The 18,049-nt window shown below is 41.4% G+C and overlaps 1 protein-coding gene across 2 annotated transcripts in view; it reads left to right on the top strand.

The window, feature by feature from the left end:
* The window catches only part of NBAS (NBAS subunit of NRZ tethering complex), a 340,305-nt gene that overhangs the window by 260,764 nt on the left and 61,492 nt on the right, over window positions 1-18,049 (top strand). For both annotated transcript variants that reach the window (XM_082642209.1, XM_082642208.1), the window contains 2 exons: window positions 12,942-13,160; window positions 16,796-16,998. In XM_082642209.1, the coding sequence (XP_082498335.1) occupies window positions 12,942-13,160; window positions 16,796-16,998 (422 nt within the window). The remainder of the gene's footprint in view (window positions 1-12,941; window positions 13,161-16,795; window positions 16,999-18,049) is intronic.

The raw sequence follows: 18,049 nt of genomic DNA, 5'->3' as shown, positions 1-18,049 counted from the left end.
GAGGGTGGTAGCAGTGACAGTGGGGAGAAGTGGTCAAATTCTGGATTTACTCGGAAGATGGAGCCAAAGGGATTTGCTGATGGACTTGCTGTGGAATGTGGGGAAATGTTAATAATTCAGGATGGTGTCAAGATGGTTGGTCTGAACAACTGGAAAGGTGGATTTGCCATTTACTAAGATTGGGAAGGAGCAGCTTTTGGGGTAGGATCAGGAGTTTTTGCTGTTGCTTGACTTTTAAAACTGATGTGACTAGGGCTTCCCTGGTGGCGCAGTGGTTGAGAGTCTGCCTGCCGATGCAGGGGACACGGGTTCGTGCCCTGGTCCGGGAAGATCCCACATGCCGCGGAGCAGCTGGGCCCGTGAGCCATGGCTGCTGAGCCTGCGCGTCCGGAGCCTGTGCTCCACAACAGGAGAGGCCACAACAGTGAGAGGCCCGCGTACCACAAAAAAAAAAAAACAACAACAAAAAAACTGATGTGACTTTCTGTAAGAGTACACCATTGGAAGAAGATGGGTGATGGGTACATGGGACCTCTCTGTGCTGTTTAGCAATGTCTCATAACTATTTCAAAATAAAGAGGGTTTTTTTTTGTTTTGTTTTTTAAAGAGGGATATGGCTTTTAAACACCCAAGTCCAGCTGTTGACAGGCAGTTGTATATATGACTCTGAAGTTCAGCAGAGAAGCCTGGGCTGCAGAAATACGTTTGGGGATTGTCAGTGTAGAAAAGAGTCAAAACCAGGGGGCTGGATGAGATTCCCAAGGGAGCGAGTTAGGTAGAAGAGAGGGGAATAGAGGCTGACGGCCCAGGGCTCTCCAGTATTAAGGGTCAAGGACGATGAGGAACCAACAAAGACTGACAAGAAGAGTTTTAAGATTTAAAAAATATAACAGTATTTTTATTCATTAATGGAACAAACATAGGAAGACAAGGGGAGAATTTCTGAGGTAAGTGGTGGCAGTGGATGGGACCTAGAGCCCAGGTGGAACAGTTGGCCTTTGGCAGGATCCATGTCACTTTCCCTTGATAGCGGGAGGGAAGCAGAGCTGCTGATGGACCCGGCTGCAGGGAGACAGATACATACGGGGAAAGGAGGTGGTAGACATTCTTTTCTGGCTGCTTCTGATTTCTCAGTCAACAAGGAGGCAAAGAAATTAGCCGAGTGTAAGTGTAAAGGATGGAGTGTTGGAGATTTGAGAGAGGAGACAGGACAGAGCAGTCATTTAGGAGAATGGGAAGATAGATAGGGAATTGGGGTAAGCTTGCTGGGCCCTTAAGGGCGTCATAATGAGCTCCTCGTCCAGTTTCCAGCACAGCTCTACTTATGAACTCTCAGTGTTAACAAGTCTGCTGTTCTTTGAATCTTCATGCGTTGGACAAACCTACCTCCCCTCCAGTGCCTGGGCTTTTCCTGTACTTTATCCCATCAAGTCATCCTTTTGCCAGGTGCCTGCTTTCAATCCCTAATCAGACTTACATACTCATAAAATATAGCTTACAGGTTTTCCTTTTCAATTCAGCAGTTTCTTTGTTATGAAGCACACATATTAGGATTCCTTACCTAAATGATTTAACGACAAACAGCATGGTCATCGGAACCACGCATGAGTCATAGCAAAGGTTACAATAGGTATTTGCTACAGTTGTTAATACTGTTTTTCCTACTGCTTTTGCTTTGATTGAGCGCTATGCTAGTCCTGCGGTGAGAGCCCAAGGGACATTTGAGATATGGCCCCTGCTTCCAGTGGGCTTACAGTCTAGGAACACAAGGCAAACATTCATACAAACAGAGCAAGGAATACAAGGAAGCAGTGAAAGTCGACACGGAATCTGAGTGTGATAATTTCCCCGCACATTAGGACATTTGACATTGACAGATATCCTATGGGCGTGGTTGTGAAGCAAGTATTACCATCTCTAGCCTGAAAGTGAGATTCCTAAAGGACGATTGTCCAAAGGTTAATAAACAGTAAGTGTCCAATCCCATTTTCACATCCAGGTTTCCTGATTGCAAATTCGATGTTGATTGCGTGGCACTATTCTGTGTTAGGGGTGGAAAAGAGAAGAAGGATACCAGACATAAGTAAAATGCAGGACATAATTAAGTATTTTGCATGTGCATAAGACGTCTGTCTTACCTTTGATAAGTTGGAAAGTTTGTTTGGTCCAGATGGATCATGCACTATTCCCAAAGACCATCAGTGGACTTTGCATGTGGTGTGGAATGCGAGCAAGCCAGTGACTACTGGGAACGGCAGCATGGGATGGAGAAGGGGAGGGTTTAAGGAGAGGAAGAGAAGTAGCATCTGAGTGTTAGCATGCGCCAGCTGCTGTACAGGCATCGTCTCATAAGCTCTGTGTAACAACCACGTGGGGTGGGCGGTGCCACCCTCTTTTGTGGAAAGCTTAGGCTCAGGGGAGTTTAGGGACTTACCCTAGACTGCTAGCAAATATATAAGTGGTGGAGCCAGGATTTGAACCTCATCCTGTCATATTCTGAAACCTTGTTCTAAGCATGCTGTTTGTACAAAAGCTGTAGCTCTACTTTACAGAATCATTTTAGACTTCACTCATTCACTATGCTTGAAATAATCTGACTTAAAGTGATAGCATTACATATCTAGAGGCTAGCGGGGCAGCTCGGGGACCATCATTAGAAAGACGGAACTGAGGTGCTTCTGGGGGCCAGCAACTTGCAAACGGCTCCATATGTAAAGCGTTGGAAAGGATAAACTGGCATGACCTGGGGATCAGCTTCAGATTTCCAGTACCCCGTAGATGTTACCGGTAAACGCATGCATGGCGCAGAATGGAACTGTGCATTGTGCGTGGGGTTAGCGGTGGGTGCGAGCTCAGAGGCTGACGTATTTCTAGGGCAGACGGGCCGGTGTGCTCCGTGCTTCACAACCATGGATGGTTTGGTTCTTTCGGGCCATCAGTAACTGGCACACTGGTTACTGCAGCTACTGGGTCATCGTGGTAAGAGTGACAAGGTGGCAACACTGAGAATGTGAGTGCAAGGAAGCCATCTCAGTGAGCAAGGCTCCCCACACAGCTGCTGGGTCATGACCTGAAGGCATGAGCCTGCTCGCCCCGCGCACACGCACACACGTGCTCACCTTAGAATTTCCCACGAGAGGCACCTTTCTGGTTGCGTATCATGATCCATTGTAGAGCAGCCCTGTATGACGGCCACCCCAAAGGTCATTGTCCAGCCTCCCTGTGGCTGCCTTCAGCTGCAGGGCGAGTCCCTGGACCTGTCAGCTGTGGTCAGATTCGGGAGAGGTTTGTTGCCAAGCAGATAACCTATTTTTAACAGGCCCCTTCTGACTGCTTCCTCAAAGAGGGATTGTGGGTATGGCATGCATTCTGAATCTTGTGACCTGTAGAAGAAGCCTAAGAATTAGCCCTTAGATGTCTGTCAGTATCACCCTATAACAGCAAGGGGAACTAATGTTTCCTTCCGAAAGTCTGTCACAGGCATCTAGGCAGCACCTAAATACGGGTGTAGATTACCCATCTCACTCTTCACATCCAGCCTTCCAGCAAGATTCTGTAAGAAGAGGAAGACGATATTTCTTGTAATATTACTGTGAATTGTCCTGCAGCTCTGTGAAGTAAATACTTTTACCACCCTTTTAACAGACAAGAAAGTTAAGGCTCAAGGAAGTTAAATCACCGCCCCAGTGTCTTATGAGCTGCAAGTAACCAAGTCAGGATCCATATACAGGCCCGCTCCCCAAATCTGGCTTCCCACTGCCTCCCTTGCCTGAGAAATTTGGCTGCAAAAGCCCATCTGGGGTGATCGTGATGATTGGCTTGACTGGCAAGCCGAAAACTCATTCTCTGTTTGTGCTTGGAAGATTATTTCAAATTGACGGAGGTAATAATTTATTAAGAGAAATTGAAAGGTGGCCAAAGACCATGTTCGCAGTCCAATCATAAGTGATAATGCCTCTGCTCTGAGGAGGAGTCTGGTGGGCGCTGAGCTGCTGTGTGTTTCTGCAGCCCCTGCGGGTGTCTCCATTAATGATGCGCAAGAAGGAACACACAACTCCTTCCTGGGGAGCTTGTGGACTCTAAATTCACAGGGGGTGGACGTCTTGGGGAAGACAGAGGAATAAATCAACAATCTCAGAATAATGTGCAGCAAATACCAAAGTGTATTTTAACATTAAAAAGAAAGCAGAGAGGGACAAGGAGTCTGAAAATCACCTCCCTACTGAAATGCTCTTCTTCCTCTGGCTGACTTCGTAGCTGAGTTGTTTGTTGTGTAACCTTGTATCTTCAGTGATGTGGGCTCCCTCTACTCCCCCGTTCTTTGTTCATCCTAGGAGCCCTTCTCTCAGTTAAGTACATTCTAAACTTATAAGCAGATGTATTTTCTAACTGCCATCTTATGAGTACTTTCTCTAGCCTGTGCGGCAAAGGGATTTATAATGAAAAACCATGCCCTCTCCTCTCATCTGGTGCCAAAATCTTTTTAAGTATTGGTACCCAAAGGAAGATCCCTGTCTAATTGCAGCCATCTCAGGATGCTGGTTGTTTTTGCCTACCTGACAGTCAGGGGGAACGCTTCATAGATGGAGATGGTAAACAAATAAATTAGTGAAAGATTCATAATTGATGTGCTAGATGGCTTGTAATGTGGTAGCATTGAGGTTGAAATGGTCAATAGTTGAGTTGATGGGACCAGCCAGGAAAGGCCCCATCACAGAAGAGGTATTAGAGCCGAGTCTTAACAAATGAAGATGTTTGTCATGAGTCCCACAGAGGGAAAGATTAGTAGAGGAGGAGCATTCCAGATAGATTTGGCAGTTTTAGTAAAGCCATGTAATCATCTAGTACCTTCAGTTGACTACAAGACAGGTGATATAAATAGAAGTGTCTTGATGAGGCTAGAGAGGTAAGGAAGGGCCGGGTAATGAATGAAAACTCTTATATACCTGGCTGAAGGCTTTAGACTATCCTGAGGATGGGTCAAGTAGACATAAATTTTAAGCTGGGTAGTGACCTTGTCAGATTCTTCCTTTAGAAAGATCACCTTGGTGATGACGGGAGGAAGGAACAGAAGACACACCAGCTTGGACACAGGGAAGCTCCAGTGTGAGGGCCATTGCGGTATTTTGTGGGAGAGAAGATGATGGAGCAAAGAGGCATTGATACCAAACTCACTCGATTTGTGATAATTACTGTAGTGCAGGCTGTATCTCTGTTTTAATCATGCATTTCTATATACATCCTTTGAGGATGCTATTTAACCTTTTGGTCACTGAATCCCCTAGCAAAGTTCCTTAAGCATAGTATAACCAGTTTTTTTGTCCCGCGGACATCATCTGATGAGGGATCTTTCATGCCACCCATATGTGTAGAAGACTGTGAGGGCTTGATGCTACTTATCAAATGATGAAATTTCCATGAGGAGAACAGAGTAAAACAATTTTAAATGAACATCGACCCAGGAAAATCTGGGAAATTCCCTACATTAATATTGTGACCCCTCAACATATTGAATTAAATTTTGATAGATCTTAGACACATTGTGAAGTTCTTTGAATGGTAGCAGGGTGATAAATAAAGAGACAGGTTTATAGTTAGACCTTCCTGAGGTCCCATCAAGCTTGACCTTGGAGAAATGACTCTTACCTTCTGAGTTTTCTCCTCTGTATAATGGGGCACAATAATTACTACCATATACATATAGATTGATTTTAGAATGTTTTTAGACACAAATGAAAATCCAATTAAATTAGTTTAACTGAGCAGAAAATTTACTGGCTTATGTAACTCAAAGGCCCAGAGGTGGGCCTGACTTCAGGGTTGGCTGATTCAGCAGTGGGTGGTCATCAGGGAGCCAATTTCTTTCCATCTCTTTTCTCTGCTGTCTGTGGTTTTAGCGCCACCCTCCAGGCTCTTTGCGTCAGCGTACTGATTTGCGGAAACGGGCTACATTGCTTCCTAGTCTACATCCACCAGATAGGGTGAGAGAACTTCGTGAAGGCACCAAACGGGAAGTCAGAGCTTTTTACTGGTTTGATCACCCCTGAACCGATTCCTGGGGCTCTTGGTATGTCAGGTACTGATTACCTTCAACCCATTGTACCTGAACTAACCACTGTGGAGAGAGGCGTGAGATCACCATGAATGGTCTAACTCCATCAGGACTAACCCTGAGCAGCCCTGAGCCAGTCCTACACCCACTGCATGGTCAGCTTCTATTAGACAAGGTACTGAGCGGGCGTAAGGGAGACAAGCACAATATCTGGAACATGTACCTTGGATAACTCTTGTGAGGATTAAATAAAGTAGCAAGTATAAAGATCTTGGTGTCAGTAGGTACTCAGTACTGGTCAGTTCCCCTTCTGCTTTTCTTCATCCCTCTTTCTGTTTTACTCTTTCCTAGAAGGTAAAACGATATTTGAATTCCATTCAGCCCAATTTCAAACATCTAGCAGTAGTTCAGGTTGATTTTTAATGATACTAAATAGTTGTGAGTGTTGGAATAAGATCTGACTTTTCATATTTACACTTGGCTTTGATATAGATTCAGTAGATCTACTTAAAATGCTCTTAATAATAACAATTTGTGTTGTGTATCCCATGCATACATATGATAGGAAAAGGTTTTTAAACAGAAAATGTGAATGAATGCTTTCGTAGCCACAGTGGGTAGTAGCCTTCATTACGGATTGCAGGAACATTCCATCTCATTTCTAACATTCTTCATGGCCCTCTCCATTAAGATAAAGGTGACCTTCAAGCTGTTGAAAAACTTGGGGATGTATTACCTTATGTGACTGCTGAGAGTCAATAATGAAAAAGATAGGACCATTTACACTTTGCTGAAGGATAATAATAGTTCTGTAATTATTGTACAAGGCGAAAGGTAAAGACAAAGTGACCTCTGTGTCTGGCATCATTCATTTTTATTATATAAGCAACTGATAGGTAAAGCAAAGGAGCAAAATTGCAAGGTTGATTTTGTTGTTAAGTATATAATTATATAATTCAGTGTGACAAAAACTGCATTCTTATTTTTGTGCTTGAATATCTCGTTAACTATATTAAAGCAAAAAATTTTAAACTTGTCAATTTCATTTTCTGTTGGATAACGTTTAAGGTACTATTTCACAATAGTCTATATTTACAATTTTAAAACAGTACTTTAATTGTTAGACTAAGAACTGTGAGTATAAAAATGAATAAGATATGGGTCCTGCTCTGATGGATCACTTAATCTAGGAAGGAAAGGAGACATAGAAATAAAGCATGTATATAACATTCAGCGTCAGCAGAGAGAGAGATTAACATTATGTTGTCAGTAAAACATAAAGGGATTTCTTTTTTATTGAAGTCAATTAAATCTAACTTAGATAATTTGATACCTTGTTGGTAACCTTGACCTTTGCTGACCCCTACAAGTCATCCTGTCATCACTGGAGCAGATATTCAGGTGCTTTACAAACTATGAGTTACAGTCCATTAGTGGATCCTGTAATTAGAGTGTTGTGATCAGCATTAAAACCAAACAAGAAAGAACACTAGATGGTAGATTAATATCAGATACCAGATTGTACCTCACCACAGTCGGGGTTATATTGTTTCATGAAACTTTGGTTGGCTTTTAATATATGCATACATCTCAATGCATATATATTGTGATACTGAGTTTTGATATACAATGTGTTTCTTACTATGGGTCTTGGGCAGAAATGTTTGGGAGCTGCTCGGTCAACTGACAGGCGCCCGGCTGCACGTGTGTCACTTGGGCAGCCAGCACAGGACAGCATATGTGTGTTTTGGTTCTTCTTTGTTTATCATTTAAATCCCAAACTGCCTTCTTCTTTTTTGTTTTTTTTAATTTAATTTTTTTAATATTGGGGTATAGTTGATTTACAATGTTGTGTTAGTTTCAAGTGTACAGCAATGTAATTCAGTTATACATGTACGTGTATCCATTCTTTTTCAGAGTCTTTTCCCATATAGGTTATTACAGAGCATTGAGTAGAGTTCCCTGTGCTATACAGTAGGTCCTTGTTGATTATCTATTTTATATAGAGTAGTGTGAATATGTCAATCCCAACCTCCTAATTTATCCCTCCCCCCCACGTTTCCCCTGTGGTAACCAGAAGTTTGTTTTCAAAGTCTGTGAGTCTGTTTCTGTTTGTAAATAAGTTCATTTCTGTCATATTTTAGAGTCCACATATAAGTGATATGATATTTGTCTTTCTATGTCTGACTTCACTTAGTATGATCATCTCTAGGTGCATCCATGTAAAAACTGCCTTTTTCTTTCATCACTCCCCCAACCTGTCTAGACACTTGCAGTGATGTTCTAACCTAATTGTCACTCAGCCTCCAGTCCTGGGAGCTATCTCCAGCCACATCCCACATTCACCACCAGCCACCTGGAATTAACCAGGAGAAGCCTGTGCAGAATATAGGTTTCTTTCCACCAATGCCAGTGCCTTCCCCAGCCTCACAGAGAGTCAGTGGGTATAAGGAGGGCTCAGGAATTTGCTTTTTTAAAGTAGCACTCAGTTGAATTCAATATAAGTGGTCTAAAAATCACACTTCAGGGAAACAGTGCTCCAAAACAGTGGACTTAACTTTTTACTCACGGACCTAAGAGAATTTAAAATAACCTGGTTATCCTCTCACACACTTGATGGCTTAGTCTGTTCTAGCTCTATAACAAAATGCCGTAGACTGGGCAGCTTATAAACAACAGAAATTTATTGCTTTCAGTTCTGGAGGCTGGAAGTCCAAGATAAAGGTACCAGCGTGGTCGAGTTCTGGTGAGAGCCCTTTTTGTAGGCACCTTCTCACTGAGTCCTCGCATGGCCGAAGGGGATAGGGATCTTTCTGGAGCCTCTTGTACAAGGCACTAATTTCATTAATAAGGGCTCCACCCTCGTGACTTACGTACCTCCCACAGTCCCCACCCATGCATACCATCACCTCTGGGGTTAGGGTTTCAATGTATGAATTTTGAGGGTTACAAACATGGGGGTTCAAGTCCCAATCTGGGTTTTAGCTGGGTTCGAGTCCCAGCCCGTAAGTTCAAGTCCCAATCTGAGTTGTGAGGTTTCAATAGGGCTCTGAGATTATTTTTTAAAAATTACTCTGTATTGAGTTATTGTTTCAATTATTGCCGTATATACTAGAACAACATAGATATGTTAACTTTTGATAAATAAGCATTAATTATGAAAAAATTGTATTTAAAGTGTACCTCTTAATGAGACGGGTAGGGCTTTAAACGTTGTTTCTAATTAGTTTATGTGCCCATGGCTGACTCTTACTATTGCTAGATTGATATTGCATTCAACATCAGTTCTTTGCATTTTACATTTTTATAGGTATGAATATTTTGAAACTTTGTTCACAGTGGGTGGGCAAGGAGTTTTGTCATAGCAGAGTACCACTCAATTCTTTGAATGCCCTCAAGGTCATCAGCCAAAAATCACATAGAATCTATAGTTAAAGATCATTTGTAATGACTTATCAACTGACAAGTCAATTAGATCCTTCATAAATTTATCTGAAAGCAAAGAATTGAAAACCTTCTGACATGCAAAAAGAAATGTGTTATCCAGACGTTGGAGTCCTGTCACACACCAGGACTTGCATTGTCCCTTCGTTTGGTGTTCTGGAGCTTTTTAGACTCCAGGACAGTGTATCAGAGTCTGATTCGAGAAGGATGCAGGGCATGTCTTTCTTGTGTAAGTAGAGGAAGGCCTGCGGTAAAAGAGAATAGGCCTGACACTCTGACCTCCAGCACGTTCTCAAGGCCAGTCTTAGGAAGGAGTATTTAGAGAAAGTAAAAGTTTAGGAACTGATTCCCTTAAAATTATCTGAACCTGTGTACCCTTAAAAGGCTTTGTGACTGGGACACACATACCCCAGTTTGAAGACCACTGGCCTGAAGGAAAATGTAAGTTTCCCAACGTGGCGCCTGTGGTGACCCTAGCCCTCCTTTGTGTCCTTTCTCTGCAGGACAGTCTCCTGCCTGAACACACACAGACTTTCCACTTTACGCCAAGGGCTCTCCCTTACCCCTAGAGCTGTGATTTTCCATGGGAGTGAGATTGAAGGAAGAAGAGTGTCCATGCCACTTCTCCCCTGTATGTTGAGCAGAGTTGTTTAGTAATTTAGTAGCTATTTTCTGTTTGTCTCCAATGTGCTAGACATTGTGTTAGGTGCTAGGGATACAGAGATTTAAAAAGCACAGTTTCTACCCTGCAGGATCACATTGTTTAGTCAGGGAGATGTACAGATAACCAGCCGATTTTACATTACAGTGTAATGCCTTCTTTGATACAGGTAAGCTTTAAAAGGAACACATAGCAGGAGGAGATGATGTCAGGGACGGCGTCGCAAAGGAGTGAACCCTGAGCTGCTTCTGGAAGGACAGACAAAGGCAGGCTTGAGAAAGGATAACAGCTTTTTCTCAGACACCTTAAGACTGTTTTTTATATCTCTTAAAGGACTGTAAGAACTAGCCAGCCAACCAACCAACCGAGAGAATATGTAACAGAGACTGTATGTGCCCTGCAAAGCCTAACATTTTTCTATCTGGCCCTTTCCACCCCTGCTCTGTCTAAAGTGCTCACTAGTGGTTATACATACGTCATAATCTTTCCCACTTCAGCAACTCTGCTTTTGCTATTCTGTCTTTTTGAAATGTTGTCATTCATCCATTCATTCCTTTATACTTTCAACAAATTTGTTATGTATGGGCCACCATTCTGAGTTCTGGGAAGACAGCAGTGACAGACTGTAAGCAAATAGAAACACAGCATGCCAGTTGTGAAGAAAAAATAAAGCAGGGGAAGGAGAAAGAGGCCAAGTGAGGACGGAGGCAGCTCTCACTCGGTAGTCAGGGAGGCCTCGGAGAAGGCGGTGTTTGTGCCGAGTCCTGAGGGAAGCACAGGAATGAGCCCTGAGGATACCTGGGAGGAGAACGTTTCAGGCAGGGGGACCAACAAATGGAAAGGCTCTGCGGGCCTGCAGGGAGCTGAGTGTCCTAGGAGTGGGCTGAGAGTGGAAGAGAGGCGGGACACAGGCTTAGAGAGGTGGGCTGAGGTGAAGGGCAAATCATGTGGAGCCTAGTAGGGCTTTGCAGCCTTGATTTTATTCATGCTCTGTCAGAGTCTGTGACGAGGCAGACGTGACCGAGTGGCATCTGTGTGACGTGCAGTGACGGGGAGCCCTGGCTTGGTAACCACGGGATCTGAATTCCGACTTTTACTCTCCTCCCTTTCATGATGAACCCAAACATACCACCCAGCCTCCCTGGGGCTCGGTCTTTCCATCCACATAATGGGGGTGTAGGGAGGTCTGTTGAACTAAACACAAGTTCTAGTGTCTTGTATTTCACAGTCGCAGAAAGGAGTTCGCAGTTTATTTAGGGGAAGAGATAGTAATGTAACTAATACTGGCCAGTCAGTGGTAGCTTCTGATGTTGTTTCATGTCACGGGTGCTGGGAGGCAGCCGTCAGGTAAGGAGTGGGGGCCACAGAACTTGTTTGGAAGCTGCATTTGCAAAGCAAATACTTATTTACAATTCAGTGAAAACAGTGCTTTCCTAAAGATCCTTTTACCAATATGTATATGAGATTAAGAAAATGCCATCTCTTACGAAACATTAATCTTGCGTGGAATGACTTGGAGGGAGCTGATGGGGAATGGAGTCTGGGGTAGGTTTGCCCTGTGTTCATTGGGGTGGCCACTGGTGCTGTGTCTTTACGCCTGTGCCTACTTTTCAGAATACCCGGAGACGGACCGTGACTGATTTTAAGGAGTAATAGGAAAGATAACATTTTGTCCTGGGACTCTTTATCTGTCATTGTTGCTGTTGTTTTTAAATCAACACAAAGTCCTTTTAAGGCTCTAGTACAAGTCTGCTTGAGTAGTTGACAAGAGACTGAATTCCAGGGTCCAGAGCAGCACAAATCAGCAGGGCCTAAAGAGGCCCCAGAATGGCTCAGAGGTATGTGGTGCCTCCATCAAAATGGGTTAAGTTTAAACTTAACTTTGCATTCTTGAGGCCAAGTGAACTTAACATATTAAATATTAGAAAACTATAACCCTTGCATACCCATCACAGTGGCCGTCACATATCAGAATTCAGTAAGCAGTTGGTGAGTAAATGAGCGAGTACAACATTATTATAGAAAAGTCAGAAAGTTGAGAAGCACAGAATTGCTCATGATCCCAACACTTTAACATAATGGTCACCAATAGAGTGAGTGTGTGTGTGTGTGTGTGTGTGTGTGTGTGTGTATTCAGCCACGTGCACAGGTATAGTTCAGATTTTAATGTAAGCATGGTATAAATAGTCTTATGATTTCTGATTCCTAAAATTGAGTATTTTATGATAACCATTTTCCAAACGCCTATACTGTTTTTATAATTCTAATTTTAATGGCTGCATAATGTTCTATCTAGTAATTTATCATAAGCTAGTTACCATATCTCATATTATCAGACAATTAGATTGCTTTTGAAGTTTTATTTTTATGTTCTTATTCCAGTTAAAATCTTCATTCCTATACTGTTAATTTCTTTTGAATTATTTCCTTATAATAAATGATCAGAACTGGTTGTAGAATTGACTCCTCATTTTTTCACTGTAACCAGTAATCTGTTTGACTTTTAGTTTCATCAAGACACCACCTGCTTTGGGGTATTAGCATTTATAAAACTGTATTTGCTCATTTAATAGTGCAACTGGTACCTCCCTATTTTTGTTTTCTTCGTGGAAGAAAAACCAGTATAGCAAAAATCCTATTCACTAAAGTTGTATGTATTAAAATTTTACTTTTCTCTCTACCACATTAATATCTTTTAAATATGCCATGTGTAATAATGTAGGGTGATTTGTCTCACTTTTGTTCAATTCCTGTTTTTCTTGTTTGTTTGTTTGTTTGTTAAAGCTATCTGTGGAAGCACGTAAAGAAATGACTGGAAAGGCTATTAAGACAGTCAAACATTTTATTGAGAAGCCAAGGAAAAGAAATTCCGAAGAAGACATTCAGGAGGCTAGTGATTCTAAGATGACCTACGCAGATGCCTTGAATCATCTGCAGAAGTCCCTGGCTCACCTGGAAACCCTCAACCACAGCTTCATCGTTTCTCTGAAGAATAGTGAGCAGGTACTGAAATGCAGACTTCTTCTGTGTGCTCACTCACTCAGATAATATCAGTGTATTCTTTCATTTATCCTTTAAAGCTATATTCGTAGTTTTGATAGGGTTTTCAATCTTGAAGATTTTTTTTTCAGTAGCCATTTTTTTTTATTGAGGTATAGTTAATTTACAATGTTGGGTTAGTTTCAGGTGTACAGCAAAGTGATTCAGTTTTATTTAGATATAAATATATATATATATTTATATATACACTCACACGTGTATGTGTGTGTGTGTGTATCCTTTTTTCAGATTCTTTTCCATTATAGGTTATTACGGGACATTGAATAGAGTTCCCTGTACTATACAGTAGGTCCTTGTTATTGATCTGTTTTATACATAGTAGTGTGTATATGTTCATCTTAAACTCCTAATTATTCCCCCTCCTCCAAATCTTGCAGATAATGGTCTTAAACCTTTATCCTTTAACCTCTTCATTATCTCTTGATTGTCAGTTCAGTTTTCACTTCTTTAAAAAGGATTTTAGGCCACTTAACACAATTGATAACTTGGGGAGGAAGGACATGAGGAGGTGAGAGGAGTGTGAGAAGGGGACCAGGATGGGTGCCTGGGGTGAGAAAGTGGTTGCTAAAGCTGAGAAATGATGAAGACTGTGGTTCTCAAGCTCTGCTTCTAGCTGGTAGATGTTTTGCTGTCCAATTGAATAATGATATATTTTTTCCCCCAATCTTCAGAAAAATTCAGAAATAGCCATCCATGCCTGCTTCAACAGTTTAAAAAAATTATATGTACTCATCCTATTTTTATGTTGCATTTTCCAGTATAACTTCATTATTGATATGACTTCTTTGGCTAATAAAGTTGTTCCTAGTTGGTTTCTTGTTGAGACCCTCATGGTATCTCAGAAAGCACCCCATGAGAGTCAGGAGCCCCTGCCATGATGAGGTTTGGGGACCAGGGTGTTGGGACTGCATGTGGAAACCCTTTGTAGCCTTTGGAGCTTTTCTTCTGTATTGTCACAGTCATGGAAATTTTAGTATTCGTTTCCATAACTTAAAAGTTGACAAATCAATAAGTAAATGATTTTCATCTAGGTGAAAACTGTTTAGGTATATTAAAAAAATTCCGTTTGCCCTTAAATGCTATGGTGAATGAACCTATAAGTGGCCACTAACCTCCTCTTTTATTTTTCTTAAACCTTACAAGTTTATTGAATTGTATTCTTGGCTTGTAAAAAATATTCCTGGGGCTTCTCTGGTGGCGCAGTGGTTGAGAGTCCGCCTGCCGATGCAGGGGACACGGGTTTGTGCCCCGGTCCAGGAAGATCCCACATGCCGTGGAGTGGCTGGGCCCGTGAGCCACGGCCGCTGAGCCTGCGCGTCTGGAGCCTGTGCTCTGCAACGGGAGAGGCCACAACAGTGAGCGGTCTGCGTACTGCAAAATATATATATATATATATATATTGCTGAGCAGAAAGATCAGTCAGTGGAGAGGAGTCCAGATAATGAACAAATGGAAGACTTCAAAATATGTATGAGACACAGAAATGTAAGCCCCTCATGCAAAAGATAATGGGAAGAATTCAAAAGTCTGATAGCACTTTTATCTCATTCTGTACTTTACAGCGCCTGTTAGGCTATCTAATGAATAATATTAAATAATGGTATGAGCAATGTAGAAGCCTTTGCAGGGAGCAGATTGGCTTTACCAATCTTGATTTTATCCTGTTGATATTTAGAGTTCTATAATCAATAATTATAAGAACTAGGGTAAAATTTGGATCTTCAGGTAAAAGTGATTTATACTTACTACTATAAAACTTTTAAAATACATATTCATTTTTCTAATCAAGTATTCTATATTCATATCCGGAGAATTGTCATTACTCTCCTTGGAATAAGTATTGTCTTTCAGTGGCTAGAGTAGTGTATATGGGGCCAAGGGAGTTATTAACAAAATCAGCCATTTGCTTCAGCTAGATTTAAAGGTACCAAATAGCTACTTGCAAATGTTAGGCCGTGGATGGTCCGTAATAGGAGCCTCTTCTGATTCCTAAATTGAACATTATATGATTTTGTTAAGGCGCCTTTCAGAGCAAACGCTGGAAGTAACTTCAGCCTCATATATTTGTCCCTTTTAAGTTCAGGCCTTGATTTTAACCTCTTTCTATATACTGCATGAAAGAACATCTTATATACTCAAGAAGGTTAGTGCAATTTCAATTACAGGCCATTGGTGCCTCAGTTTCCTCTTGTCTCAGTAGGGATACTAGTAATTGCCCTGCCTAACTCACAGACTTTTTTTTTTTAATAGAAAGTTTAAAAAACAATGGGGAGAATAGTAAAATGAAATCTCCTGTGCCCAACTCCCAGCTTCCACAATTATCAAAATGTGACCAATCTTATTTCACACCTACCCTTACTATACTCCTGTGGATCATTTTAAAGAAAAACCCCATCATCTTTTCATTTTATCCACAAATCCTCCCATATCTATTTCTAAAAGATATGTTTAAACTTAACCACTACAGCATTACCAGTAAAAAAGGTAATAGTAATTCTTCAGTATCATCAAATGTCCAGTTAGTGTTTAGATTTCCACATGGTTGTTTCGAAAGACAAAGCAGTTATACGGAGAATTACTTGTGCAAGTTGGAAAGTGTTATTAAATCAAGTGGCCATATTTGGTATGCTGAACAGTGGTAGCTGGTGTCCTATTTCTTTTTTTTTTTTTTTTTGGTGTCCTATTTCTTAAATTATTTGTTGTCATGTTAGTTTGTACAGTATTATCAAAGAGGGGCAGGCCGTGTGGAGTGGGAGAGTGCAGTGGGGAAAGTCGAACTCGGGTTCTAATCCTAAGATCCATTAATGGCTGGCTGTGTGACTTTGGACACGTTACTTAACATCTTTGGTCTTCTATTTCCCTTTTGGTAAAGTGGAGCTAATTAAAAAACTCCTTGTGGGATAATGATAAACATTAAATTAGATGACATATGTACAATACCTGGGTTTACATAGTTGATGCTTAATAGATTATAACTGTTATGTGGTTATAGCACAATAATAATAATAGAGAAATTTGCCCTTAATGAGCATTACTTTGTGCCTAACATTGTGCTAAAGGACTGATTTTTTTTTTTTTTTGCGGTATGCAGGCCTCTCACTGTTGTGGCCTCTCCCGTTGCGGAGCGTAGTCTCCGGATGCACAGGCTTAGTGGCCATGGCTCATGGGCCCAGCCGCTCCGCGGCATGTGGGATCTTCCCAGACCGGGGCACGAACCCGTGTCCCCTGCATCGGCAGGCGGACTCTCAACCACTGCGCCCCCAGGGAAGCCCAAGGACTGATTTTTATATTATTGAATGTTTATGACATCCTCTGTTCATAAGAAGTGATTGTCCTCATCCTCGTTTTATAGATACTGGAAATTTGAGATCACAATGGCTTACTAATTAAAGCGAGGATTGCACTCAAGCCTGGGTGGCCCTGGAGACCAAGCTCTTAACAACCCCTGCATATTCCTCCACGTGGTGTTTGTGGTCATAGTGTATTTGGTTTGAGAGCTTCTAAGTATATTTCACTCTGTCCATGTAGACATGTAATTCCTAGTTGATATTTACATGTTGAATTCCATATGTTTGCAGGAAACGCTGCAGAAATATAGTTACCTCTATGATCTGTCTCGGTCAGAAAAAGGGAAAGTTCAGGATCAAGCCGTGGCCATGTGTTTAGACGGTCAGCCTCTAAGAATGATTCAACAGCTGCTAGAGGTGGCTGTTGGCCCTCTTGACATCTCACCTAAGGATATAGTACACAGTGCAATAACAAAAATCATCTCTGCATTGAGGTAAGCTATAAAATAGTCATTGAGGAAAACCTGAGCTGATATTTTGCCAGTAATGTGTTTGTTTCACGGTTGTTAGAAAGGTAAAATATCATCACGTATGTAGGAGCATTTTATAAAGTATGATGTACTTCATAAAAAGTGAGAGATTATGATTAGACTTCTCAGTCTCATGTCTTAAAATATCTTGTGAATGGAGAACCATGGCAATGTTCTGTCATTGGTCCTGTGTGTAACATGTCAAGAAGCTAGCTAACTTCTGGGTAGACCCTCTCTCGCACCCAGATAATTCTTGAAATAAGGGAAAGGCCAAAATGGCATGTGAAGCAGGTCGTTAAGTGTCAGACCGTCATGTGACTTCAGCGTGGATTTTCAGAGCTTCTCTTCTAATTCCCCTTCTTTGTAGCAGTGGGAAACCAGTTCCCAGAAGTTTGTTTTGAAGTACACACGGCAAAGTTAATCGTATACTGAAGAAGTTGGACGTGTGTTAAGTATCTTAGGACATTATTTACCTGCAATTAATGGCATAAAACTGACAACTGAGAAATTCTAGCTTTCTGTCGATAGGCTGGTATCTTTGTAGGAAAACATCCAAGGGGATTAGGAAAGAGGGAAAGTTGAGCTAAGAAAATAATGAGGCATCAAGTGCTTTCTGTGAATAATGCAGTTAGCCTAAAAGATTTAGTTGTGTTTAACTTATTCTTCTTTTAAGCGTTCTTTGTAATTCTGTGTTGCTCTCGAGGAACTTTTTGATTAAATGCGTGTCAGTTTTCAGCAGCTGAACTGAAATCAAATGAGCCTTCATCAGTTTAATTACCCAGCTTCATCCAGTTTTCACCTTAATGCTCTGAGGTATCTGGTAATTTTATATACAGGGAGAGAAATAAAATAGTGTAACACTTTTTAGAAATTGCAAATATGAAATGAATAAAGCTTTTTTCTATTACGAGCTTATTATGTTTTGGTGGTGGTCGTGATTATAAGACCCACTTTCCTCTTTCAAATGATGACAGATAATTGCCATGTTTTGTACCTTTTTGATTCCGTTCTTTTA

This window comes from Mesoplodon mirus (genome assembly GCF_964341445.2).
Source record: "Mesoplodon mirus genome assembly, chromosome: 14".
NCBI lineage: Eukaryota > Metazoa > Chordata > Mammalia > Artiodactyla > Ziphiidae > Mesoplodon > Mesoplodon mirus.
The sequence above is the reverse complement of the archived record's forward strand: the minus strand, read 5'-3'. Positions and strand labels throughout refer to the sequence as shown.